At 38.9% G+C, this 12,852-nt stretch overlaps 1 protein-coding gene across 4 annotated transcripts in view; it reads right to left on the reverse strand.

Annotated features, from left to right (window-relative positions):
* PCDH9 (protocadherin 9) overlaps positions 1-12,852 on the reverse strand; it is a 784,060-nt gene that overhangs the window by 527,988 nt on the left and 243,220 nt on the right. For 2 of the 4 annotated variants that reach the window (XM_015810817.1, XM_015810815.1), the window contains exon 4: positions 1,969-1,989. The exons of the other annotated variants lie outside the window; for them this stretch is intronic. In XM_015810817.1, coding sequence (XP_015666303.1) covers positions 1,969-1,989 — 21 coding nt within the window. The remainder of the gene's footprint in view (positions 1-1,968; positions 1,990-12,852) is intronic. 4 annotated transcript variants of the gene reach the window in all.

Genomic DNA, 12,852 nt, shown 5'->3' on the forward strand with positions numbered 1-12,852 from the left:
TCTGTGGGAGCTCCCACCCTCTGGAATGAACTGCCCCCAGAGATCAGGGTGATCCCTGATCTCCCTTCCTTCCGCCGCGCCCTTAAGACTTGGTTATTCCAGCTTGCAGGACTGGCCTAGGGCAATTTTTAGAGGGGTTTTAATTATATTTTAATTAGACTTTATTTAAAAATATTTCTTTTTAATTAATTTTAATTCTGTGATTGTTAATTGTGTACTTTTTTAATTGATTGTCAGCCGCCCTGAGTCCGCAAGGAGAAGGGCGGGATATAAATTTAATAAAAGTAAAGTAAAAAGTAAAGTAGATGTCTCTTCAGATATCAAACAACTGAGAACTCCATCTTCATTCCTTTTTTTTTTCCTCTTCTGCAGACTAAATCTATTCAGTTTCTCTAACTGTCCCTTATGGATTAGTCTCCAGTCTCCTTATTCACTCTAAGCAGGGTCTGACTGAGGCAGACTAAGCAGGGAGAATGTGTAATTTTAAGCCAACTGCTGAACATAACATGGTCAGGAACATCTAGATGAACTTGTAACTGGCTGAATAATCATGCCTAGTTATCATCTAATCCATATTTTACAGTGAGAATATTATTATGAGAACATAATGAGAGACTCTCATAACATTATATTATATCCATGACATTCCCCCAATCTGTTGATTCAAATGGACATTTTAGCCTAATTCACATTAAAATGGCAAGCAAAGACATGTCCCCCCCCATGTCAACTCGTAATGTAAGGACCCTCAAATCTATTAAAGCCCCCCATCAGATTTCCAACATTTGTAAAAGGCAGCTAAGAAATATACTTGGTTATCTTCCCAATAATTCTTTGGTCATGCATTCAATACACTTTCTTATTTTCTTAAATTTGCCCTAAATATCCCATATTTCTGGAAGATGTGACATTTTAAGCAAGCTTTTTGATCCTTAAGTCTGAGAGTAATTAGATAGTGTATCATCATCTGTAGATGCATTGATTATTTTCTGGCGTTAATTTTAAGACGGGAGATTAATGGGTTGTTTTTGTGGGAAGCTTCACTTTTAAGACTCAGATTTTTTGCCCCTTCACATTCCATTCTAGTTATCATTTCTTGTAAAATCTAGATTTACTCAGAAGTACACTCACAGAGAAATAAAGAAATATTCTGACCTGCCCAGAATTTGAGAGAGAGTTAGTTCTGTTAACTTTCTCAACACAGTCCATGTTCTGTACAGGTGTACTCTTATTTGCTGCTTATTTATTTATCAAATTTATTTGCCACCTATCTCACGATTCAAGGTGACTGTTTCTGCAGCTGTGCTTGACCAGAATTGTATTTCTTGATAGAACAGATATCAAATATTAAGCTCTGTTTGTAATTTTGTGTTATTCTTATTTCATCTCTCTAACATAACAGTGAGTGCTTCTAGCAACAACAGCTGCAACAGAAATACGATTTAACACACCCATTGATATGCCTGTCATGGCTTCAGACTATCAATTTAAATTAATTTGAAAAGAGAAGCTTGAAGAGAAAAGCAAGAAAATCACCTGGTCACACCCACAGAAGAAATGTCATTGTTGTAAACAAAAGCTAATGTGGGGTCAGTAGAGTAACCGACAAATGGAAATCTACTTCTGATTGAATACAATCATTTGTATATATTGACCATCGTCAACAAAAGCTGCAGCCAATTTATAACACAAGGTAGTAATAAAGTATGCCAGAAAATCAGTTGGTCTTTGCCTGTTCAGAACAGAAAAATATTCAGTTGGAAAGTTAAGTGCCATGAAAAAAAATGACACTCTTTTCTCTGATAATCAGTTTTTCTCTCTTATGATTTGTTTGCTTTTATTCTTTCCACCGTGCAAAACCTAGGCTACATGCCTTGCACTCATTAAAAATATTCCACAAAATACTGAAATAGTTCCATAAAATATCACACATACGTCTAGTTTGAAATTGAAATTGCTTCCACATACAATGTGGACATGGAAGGACATCTCTTCATGAATACCTGCTGATAGCCACCAGCACAGAACGTCTTCTACGTGGTGTAGCACTGGAGTAGAGTGGGTGGGTAGTTCTAGACTACCTCTCCTATACTCTTTAGTAAGGTAGTAACTCTCTGTTTATTAAAATCCTTCCACAAAGAAGATCCACCTAAAACCTATATAAAATCATCAACATTTAGGGAAGGCAGGAAAAAAAACCTCAAGATGGCATCTGGATAATTATGGATATTAGTTTAATGAAAAGAAGGACAAGGGGTGACATGATAGCAGTGTTCCAATATCTCAGGGGTTGCAATAAAGAAGAGGGAGTCAAGCTATTCTCCAAAGCACCTGAAGGCAGGACAAGAAGCAACGGATGGAAACTAATCAAGGAGAGAAGCAACCTAGAACTAAGGAGAAACTTCCTACAGTCAGAACTCTTAACCAGTGGAACAACCTGCCTCCAGAAGTTGTGAATGCTCCAACACAAGTTTTTAAGAAGAGATTGGACAACCATTTGTCTGAAATGGTATAGGATTTCCTGAATAGGGGGTTGGTTTAAAAGACCTCCAAGATCCCTTCCAACTCTATTATTCTGTCCTGTTATTCTGTTATCTTGATTTTTATGACCCCCCCTCCCCCGCCGCCAATGCACACAAGGTAGGACTGGTGTATTTCTAGGCAATTTCCTTCCTAGATGAATATATTATTAACTAAACAAACATACAAAAAAAACCCCATTCAATAGATGTATCAATAGGTTTGGATATTTTTGCTACTTATCCAGTTCTGGATCATTTAGAAACATGTGGTTATAATGGTTTATATTTATGGTTTATATTTATGAAGACTGTATGTTTTTGAGTGAGCTATATTTTATCTATATTCAGTTAATGCTTTGAGCAACCTTGACTTCAAGTTAGCCGTGATTAAATTAGATATCAATAATCCAATGGTTCTATTGGCAGTAGTGTGTGTGTGTGTGTGTGTGTGTGTGTGTGTCCATGTATTAAATTTTGCTGCAGTTTTCCTGGAACTTTCCCCAATACCTGCAATAATACAAATGGATTATTTATTGGATCAAACTCAATGGTAACTATTTGTTGAGTTAAAATGCTAGCAATTATGGGGGAAAAACAATAAGCAGTTAATAGGGACAAGAAGACTAAGAAAACTCACTGTTGCCCAAGTTCAACACTGCTTACTCTGAGTTTTATTCTGCAACTCTTGTTTTAAAGTTCCAAAGGGTGACACTGGATAATTTATACCTGTAATTTAATGTTATGTTATATATTAAGTAGAATATTCCTGTCGGCCACCCTCCTCCCCTCTAACAAACAGGCCCTTCAGTTTCCATCTTAATAAATATAGCTGGTGTGTTCTTGCATATAAATAACGGTGAGAGCTTCTCAAGGGCACCAGAAACCTTGAAGCATACAACATCAGTAAATACAAAGAGGCAAAAGGTAATCTTGGACAGTCACTGATATATTCTTCAAGGCTGCAAGTGAACCAACACACACTCTTAACTGCTGAAGCTAACAAAACCTGGGTAACAAATCCTCAAACTGGAATTTGGGGCTGCTAGAAGGGACCGTGTTTTGGTGCCCTTGCAGGAAAAGTGGCCAGAGAAAAGAAGAGGGGATCGTGGGGGTGATGATGTTCCCCTCCCCCCACTGCATTTCAGAATGTGTTTGTCTGCTTAAACATTCACGAGGGCACCAATAATTTATTTGGCTCTGGTGCTTTAATTTTCCAAAGCTTCAGTTAGGCAGACAACACAGTGACACAGTCTCCCTGCTCGGTGTCTTTCGGTAATATCTCTTGGTCCTCCTGGGAGAACAGATGCCAGAATCAGTAGACTCTTTAGCAAAGACAGGATTTCCTGTAAAATCCAGACAGGTCTGCGAGCTGCCAAAACTTGTGCAAGAAACTCTCCTAGGGAACAGGTGGCATTTATTGATGAAGACAATTTACAAGATTTCTTAGTGCACAGATTGAATTCCTTGTGTGTTCAATCACACTTGGCTAATAAAGCTATTCTGTTCTGTTCTGTTCTGTTATGTTCCTCTGTTCTGTTCTGTTCTGTTCCACTCTACTCTACTCTACTCTACTCTACTCTACTCTACTCTACTCTACTCTGGTATCCATGGATTAGCTTCAGGTACTTCTCTCCTTCTCCTCTAGCTTTTACCTTTGAAATATAGTCACCAGAAAATGGAGACACTGAACAAAGAATTATGGGTCCCTTGGCCTTGAGGTACCATAGCCCTTCACTTTTGTTATAACTAGCTCAAATGATACAGTAAGTGATGTCTGCAACAATGACATACATTGAACGTCCCTGAGTTTGAAGGTCCATAACATTCCCTGACAAGATATTTAAAAAATGAAGATAAATAGATAAATAAGGAAATAAAGAAATAAATCCTCTTTCACACACATCAACACAGATTTGCAAAACTTTGCTTTGTTATGCTTAATTGCTGCACGTACCCAGCCTGCTGAAGCTAACTATTGAAATTAATCTTTGCTGGGTTGACATAATACAGTGAAATATAAACCAGCCCATTGCAAAGAGTTTGAACAGTGCTCTAAACTTCTCCTTACAATAACGATGGGTAAAATTAGTCATGGTTAATGTGTTGTATGACAAACAAAGATTGGTTTTTTAAATGACCCAGTGAAACTTTTTGAGCAAACTCAGCCAATGTGTTTTCTTAAGATAAGGAGGGTTGAGCTTCATTTTTTTTTGGTATCAGAGAGTCTGAGACGAACATAGCATATATTGTTTTATGCGGTAGTAAGATAAGGGAATGTTAGCTATCCCATGTCGGGTCAGGAAAAGGGAAAGCTCTTTTTTTTTAAAAAAAAAAAAGGAAAAGCATCTTACTTTTAAGAGTTTGATGCAGGGAAAAAGAAATCTTATCATATCAGACAGGAATTCTAAACTTGTGCTTTTCAATTATTTATTCATTATTACTGGCTTAACTATATCATTATGTCATTTGTTTTAATGTATAAGTAAGAATTTGAGTGCTTTGAAGGTTTCATTTATTGAAAGCCTACATAGATAAGGCATGGAAAGACTGTAGTTTTTAAAAATTTAAATAAAACATAGTATAGGGGGTACCTTGCTCAATAGTAGTAACTGTAAGAGGGATCTCGGAGTCCTAGTGGACAATCACTTAAATATGAGCCAGCAGTGTGCTGCAGCTGCCAAAAAAGCCAACACAGTGCTGGGCTGCATTAACAGAGGGATAGAATCAAGATCACGTGAAGTATTAATATCACTTTACAATGCCTTGGTAAGGCCACACTTGGAATACTGCATCCAGTTTTGGTCACCACGATGTAAAAAAGATGCTGAGACTCTAGAAAGAGTACAGAGAAGAGCAACAAAGATGATTAGGGTACTGGAGGCTAAAACATATAAGGAACAGTTGCTGGAATTGGGTATGTCTAGTTTAACAAAGAGAAGGATGAGGGGGGACATGATAGCAGTGTTCCAATATCTCAGGGGCTGCCACAAAGAAGAGGGAGTCAAGCTATTCTCCAAGGCACCTGAAGGCAGGACAAGAAGCAACAGATGGAAACTCATCAAGGAGAGAAGCAACCTAGAACTAAGGAGAAACTTCCTGACAGTGAGAACAATTAACCAATGGAACAACCTGCCTCCAGAAGCGGTGAATGCTCCAACACTGGAAGTTTTTAAGAAGAGACTGGACAGCCATTTGTCTGAAATGGTATAGGGTTCCTGCCTGAGCAGGGGGTTGGACTCAATGACCTCCAAGGTCCCTTCCAACTTTATTATTATTATTATTATTATTATTATTATTATTACTATTATTATTATTATTACTATTATTATTATTATTATTATTACTACTACTACTATTATTATTATTATTATTATTATTATTATTATTATTATTATTATTATTATTATTATTATTATTATTATTATTATTAACATATTTCCAGAGCTACTGCAATAGTCAGACACAACTGGACAGGGAAACTTTACCTAAATTGACAGACCCCAAAATTGATGCGGCAAATTCGGAGACTTTCAAATCCACCAAGCTGTGTAATACGGCCTCCTGCCCTTTACCAACCATTTGTTCAGAAGATGAAAAATTATGCTGAGGCCATGAATAATGGCCCCATACATTTAAGCAAAGTTCCTTGCAAAATCTCTAGATTTCTATCAAAGCTTTTTTTTTAAAAAAAATAAAATAAAAAATAAAATAGAAGGAACCATAATTAATGCACAAAGTGCGTAACAGATGGTTCCGGGCTAACATCAAAATAGTTGCAGTGAATTCTGAAAAGAAACGGTAAGAAGGTTGAAAATTGGTGGGTGGCGTGATCCCAATAAAACCATTATCCTTGCCATCGCTGTTGTTCGTACGGTCCCTTTTGAAGTCCAGACCTTTCACTTCTGGCAATCTTCAGAACCACAAGGTAAATTAATATTATTAACTCCCATATTGCACAAACAAAGAAAACTAGGTTGTTGTTGTTTTTTTAAAGTGACTGGCCTAAAGCAATGCTATAAAACTGTGACCGAAATGGGAACACATCCTTTCCAGTTTAAAACAAAGACTCCAACTGAATTTATGGTAATTCCTATTGGATTTTTAAACGGGCTGCTCTAGCTGAGCCTACATTTAATTCTCTCCTGCTTCCTTCTTCTGCTCCTGCACACCCTCTAGGCAAAAAGTTCATTTTCCTATACATAATTCATTGAATAGTAACTGTAACGGGGCCTCTAAGGCTTGTCATAATATCTAAACAGGCTACATGATTTTTATGAAAAAGGTATTGTAACAATATGTCTATGGAGATTCTAGGTCAGTGGTGGTGAACCTATGGCACAGGTGCCAGAGGCGGCACTCAGAGCCCTCTCTGTGGGCACGCGCACCATCGCCCCAGTCCTAGACCTTCAGCTGGGTTTTATAAAACCTTTTTGCTTTAGGCCTCCGCTGCCGTGTGCAAAAAAAAAAGGTTCAATCAATCAGTCAATTTCAACTTCTCGCGGGAAAAAAAAAGATCTTGCAAAGTTGGAATTGATTGATTGAACTTTTTAGTCCCACCCAGTCTGCTGTTACCACCACAGCCACGCCCACCCAATAGGCCACGCCCAGCCAATGGGCCACACCCAGCCAATGGGTCACACCCAGCCAATGGGCCACATCCAGCCAATGGCCACACCCACCCGGCACCCGATGATGCATAAGTGGGTTTTGGGTTGCAGTTTGGCACTCGGTCTCTAAAAGGTTCGCCATCACTGTTCTAGGTCATCCAGCTCATGGTTGTCTCAAGGTGCTTTTTCAAAAGGCAACTGGACAACTGTATGGTTTTCCCCCCTCCCTTCAGGAGGAAGACATTTTGCTTCTCATACAAGAAGCTTCATCAATTCATCACAACTTGGATGAGAAGTTAAATGTCTTCTTCCTCAAAGGGGGAAGAAGAAAAAAACCCCATTCAGTTGCCTTTTGAAAAAAAAGCAACTTTGAGACTATTTTAACAATAGGATGGGAAAGGAAACCTAGAATTCTGTTTAGGGTTTCATTAAACAAGGAGAGCACAGAAGGGATTCATTAAGATGGCTACTGCATCTGGGCTCAAAAATGCAGACGAACATAAGAAGGCAGTGTAAAATGTGGTGGAAAGTCTGGAAGAATAATGGAATATTATTCCATTAGAATGGGATTATTCGACCAATAGAAGCAAATATTTGTGGGTCAGGATCAAATTGTGGTATTCTTGGTGCCTTCTGAGTTTGGTTGTTTTCTTGCAGACATTTTACTACCCAACTAGGTAACCAACTTCATTCCTGGGAAAAAAATGTTAAGACACAAACAGTCAAGATTCTGTCGATAATTTACCTCCTAAACAGCAACTCAGTGGAAGTGCTTAGAAACCTGGAAAGAAGTAAACCATTTTTTTTTGCATGTATTGCAACCTTAAAGCGTTCCCTAATAGTTCTCTTGTACTTCTCAAGATTATGTATTCACATCAACACTAGTATTAAATTAAACATCACCTAGCATAATATGCTAAAGCTTAAACCCTGTCTCTGTTCTCAATCTTTTGCATGCACACATGTACATATGTGGAACTACCATAAAAAATCTTATCTATAGCATGAGGTTGTATTTTAATGGAATGGAATGGGATGGAGTGGAGTGGAGTGGAATAGAGTGGAGTGGAGTGGATGGAATAGAATAGAATAGAATAGAATAGAATAGAGTAGAGTAGAGTAGAGTAGAGTAGAGTAGAGTAGAGTAGAGTAGAGTAGAGTAGAGTAGAGTAGAGTAGAGTAGAGTAGAGTAGAGTAGAATAGAATAGAATAGAATAGAATAGAATAAGGGAAGAATAGAATAGAATAAGGGAAGAATAGAATAGAATAGAATAGAATAGAGTAGAGTAGAGTAGAGTAGAGTAGAGTAGAGTAGAGTAGAGTAGAGTAGAGTAGAGTAGAGTAGAGTAGAATAAAATAGGAAAAGGAATAGAATAACAGAGTTGGAAGGGACTTTGGAGGTCATCTAGTCCAACCCCCTGCCCAGGCAGGAAACCCTATACCATATAGTCACACCAGCCACATGACCGCAGAAGTGTCTTTGGACAATTCTAGTTCCCTCAACTAAGAAATGGTGAAGAGTAGACATGTCTGGACAGAGGAAACCTTTACCCTTTTTTACTATCTAAAATAAGCTCTAGATTTCTGTAGCCCAGTTATGGTATCCTTACCTATTCATTGTTTTAGGTGATGGTAAACAAAGCTTGCTCCTTTTTTTATGTTCAGAAAAGCATTAAAGCCTTATTAAGCATTTTCTTGCATCTCTCACTCTTTACATTTTCCACTTCTCCAACAAGCATCATCTCTCTACTTGCTCACATTAACTTGACACTCACAGCCTGAAACACTTCCACCGCTACTATAAAGAATAACCCTTCTATGTGCATCTCAACCCCACTTAGTTGGAAATATCACCTAACATAATATGCTAAAGGAGTTTGCACTACAGCTGAAGCTTAAACCCTGCCTCTGTTCTTGAACTTTTGCATGCACACATGTACATATATGAAATTACAATAAAAAAGAATCTTATATGTAGCATGAGTTTGTATTTTGACAGAATGGACTGGACTGGACGGGACTGGACTGGGGTGGGGTGGGGTGGGGTGGAGTGGAGTGGAATAGAATAGAATAGAATAGAATAGAATAGAATAGAATAGAATAGAATAGAATAGAATAGAATAGAATAGAATAGAAAATAGAAAATAGAAAATGGAACAGAGGAATAGAATAGAATAGAATAGAATAGAATAGAATAGAATAGAATAGAATAGAATAGAAAATAGAAAATAGAAAATAGAAAATGGAACAGAGGAATAGAATAGAATAGAATAGAATAGAATAGAATAGAATAACTGAGTTGGAAGGGACTTTGGAGGTTATCTAGTCCAATCCCCTGCTCAGGCAGGAAACCTTATACCATTTCAGACAAATGGTTGTCCAATCTCTTTTTAAAAACTTCCAGTAATGGAGCATTCACAAATGGACATACATGTCTGGAAGTATCATTCATACAGTAAGACACACACTGGAAAAAAACAGATCATTTCATTCGGACAGAAATATGCAATATGTCAACTGTTTTGCCAGCTAAGATTCCACCAGCCTAGTGATTCCATTCCCTATACATCTCCCTATTTAAAAACCACCAGTTTTCTTGAAACAACGTCATAGAAACAAGTTGCGTCAATAGCTTTGGTAGGAATTAATCATTTCTCTTGGCTAATGTAGATATGGATCACAGATCAAAGTTTTTCTCCCTTAAAATAGCCTGCCAGAATAAGTGTTGAATGAGTTTGTTGGTTTTTAATTCCTTGATTTATTATCCACATAACTGTATTGTTTTGGTCTTCCTCTCTGCAAAACTATATTCAACATATGCTTATAGGATGCCATTAGAAGCCCAGTGCAAGCTGTAATATTTCTTAGAAGCTTGCTTTATGGGGATAAAGTAGTGGGGTTTTTTTTTTTAAATCTTATTAAATAGAAATGGATGCAATATATTTGGGGTGTATTCAACACAATATATTTTGGGGTGTATTCAACACAATTCAATGGACTTAGACATCTAAGCTTGTATTACTGCAACAAGTTGGGCTGGATAACCTTGCCTGAATGCAAAATTATCTTTGATTCTGGAAAGAGTGTGGAAAAGAGCAACAAAGATGATTAGAAACCTGGAGGCTGAAACATATGACGAACGGTTGCAGGAATTGGGTATATCTAGTCGAGTGAAAAGAAGGCCCATGGGCACATGATAGCAGTGTTCCAATATTTGAGGTCCTGCTACAAATAAGAGGGGGGTCAACCTGTAAAAAGAGGGGGTCAACCTAATTTCCAAAGCACCAGAAGGCAAGACAAGAAACAAAGGATGGAAATTAATCAAAGAGAGAAGCAATCTAGAACTAAGGAAACATTTCCTAACAGTGTGAACAATTAACCAGTGGAATGGCTTGCCTTCAGAAGCTGTGGGTGCTCCATCACTGGAAGCTTTTAAGAAGAGATTGGACAGCCACTTGTCTGGAATGGTACAGAGTCTCCTGCTTGAAAAAGGGGCTGGACTAGAAGACCTCCAAGGTCTTTTCCAACTCTGTTCTTCTGTTATTCTTGTTAAACTGTTCTCTGTTACATTAACCCAAATGTGGCTTTATGAATAGACTCTCCAAGAGTATTTGGAGAAAGCCCAAGTACTACAGAAATTACATGGCAAATCCAGTCTTCCATTTACAACAATGATAAAATGGCTACAACACTGAAGGAGATGTCTGTAAAGTCCTTAATTTAATAAAGACAACGGATAAATTGCCTCTTCAAATGAAAGTTAGAAAATGTTCAGTAAACTGTTGATGTTTTTTTCCCCCCAGAAATATCCCATATTTTCTTAAACAGTCACTACCAAGCAAGAGTTTTTAAGAAATTTGGATTTGCCTCTTAAGGAAAACAAGAAAATTTGAAATCTGATTTTTTTTTTTTTAGATCTGCCTTAGGATGAGCCCAACTAAGGTTCTACATCAGTGATGGTGAACCTTTTAGAGACCGAGTGCCCCAAAACTGGCCCCGCCCCCACCCCCACCCCNCTCCTGCCCCGCCCCCCCCCCACCTGCCCGCAAGGCCACTCATCATCTCCAGGGCTCGCCGCAGATCGCCCAGCAGCACCATGGCAGCCACGCCCTCTGCCCGCGCCCTGCAGCAACAACTGTGCATGATGGGGCATGAGGGCAGAGTCTTGTCTACGCTGTCTGGCTGCCATGTCCTTGGCTGCGCTGCTCCGCGTGGGCCACGCTCGGGGGTGACCCTCCTCCAGGGGGGCTGCTGGTGAGGAGGGGGTTGCAGGGGGAGGCAAGACTGGGGCAACAGCACATATGCCCACAGAGAGGGCTCCGAGTGCCGCCTCTGGCCCCCGTGCCATAGGTTCGCCACCACTGTTCTACATTGTCTGAAATTCCATAAATAGCTTTTGTGAAATATATTCTGCAAAAGTATAAAAACACTCCTGTAATAGTTGTATAAGTTTATATAAGGGAAAACAAAACTAAGCATTTCCAATGATGGAACATTCTGATTTGTCCAGTCCTACAGTTATAACTTCACTAGCACTGATGCTGTTACCTAGTTTGGATAATGAAACATATGCAAGAAAACAACCAAGGACTCCCAACCAGTGGTGGAATTCAGAGAGCACCAAGGACTCTCAACCAGTGGTTGGATTCAGCCAGTTCACACCACTTTGGCAGAACCGGGAGCTATTTTTTTGTTGCCCAGGCCCAGAATGGACTTCCGGAAGCAGCATCCATACAGAGAACCACTGCCCCCAACAATAACTTTTTTCAGGCATTAGGAAGAAAGTGCAAGCTTTTTGAGTAGAGTGTTTAGTCTGCATAGTTCTACCTTTTTTGTTTCTCTGACTTTCCTATCCTGAACATGTTGATCTGAAGGTTAAGTGCATTTGCACTCAATTTTTGTTCCTGCAAATGCAACTCTATTCATGATATCTTTTTTTAAGGTCCCAAATCATACAGGGAGCCGCACTTCAACATAGATCAACATGAATACAAGTCTGCTTCAGATCTCTTAGCACAGGGGTCTTCAACCTTGGCCCTTTTATGACTTGTGGACTTCAACTCCCAGAATTCCTCAGCCAGGCATGCTGGCTGAGGAATTCTGGGAGTTGAAGTCCACAAGTCATAAAAGGGCCAAGTTTGAAGACCCCTGTCTTAGTAGAACCTCTGTAGTCTGAAGAAGACATGACAAGGCTACGTAGATGGACCCATTCTTTCCATTCAGTTAGAAATGCTCATATATGTTTACACACACATACAAACACACACACACACACACACACATAGGGACACCTGAAGATGGCTGCATTGTGCCAGAGAAGGAACAAGCAGTTCCATTCCTCTATTATTCTGAACAGATTGCTCAAAGCATTTTTTGTATTTGATTTCAATAATAAACTCCAACACATAGGGATGAGGGGGAGTGCTATCCATTTAATAATTTGAGTCATGATTTGTGATACGTTATTAATCTGTTGGGGAAGCTAATAAAAAGAGGATCAGTCTTGACAATGCAGAAGTGAATGACTTAAATCTGCTTTTGAGGCTCCAATAAACCTCTGACATGACCGCATAAGTTTTGAAGAAAGCTTATTGCAGAAAGAAGAAGAAGAAAAATAAAAGGGAGAAGGAGAGGGAGAGGGAGAGGGAGAGGGAGAAGGAGGAGGAAGAAGAGGAGGAGAAGGAAAAGGTAAGGAGGAGGAGGAGGAGGAGGAGGAGGAGGAG

This window comes from Protobothrops mucrosquamatus, unplaced genomic scaffold, assembly GCF_001527695.2.
Source record: "Protobothrops mucrosquamatus isolate PMUCROS unplaced genomic scaffold, P.Mucros_1.0 scaffold22, whole genome shotgun sequence".
NCBI classification, from domain to species: domain Eukaryota; kingdom Metazoa; phylum Chordata; class Lepidosauria; order Squamata; family Viperidae; genus Protobothrops; species Protobothrops mucrosquamatus.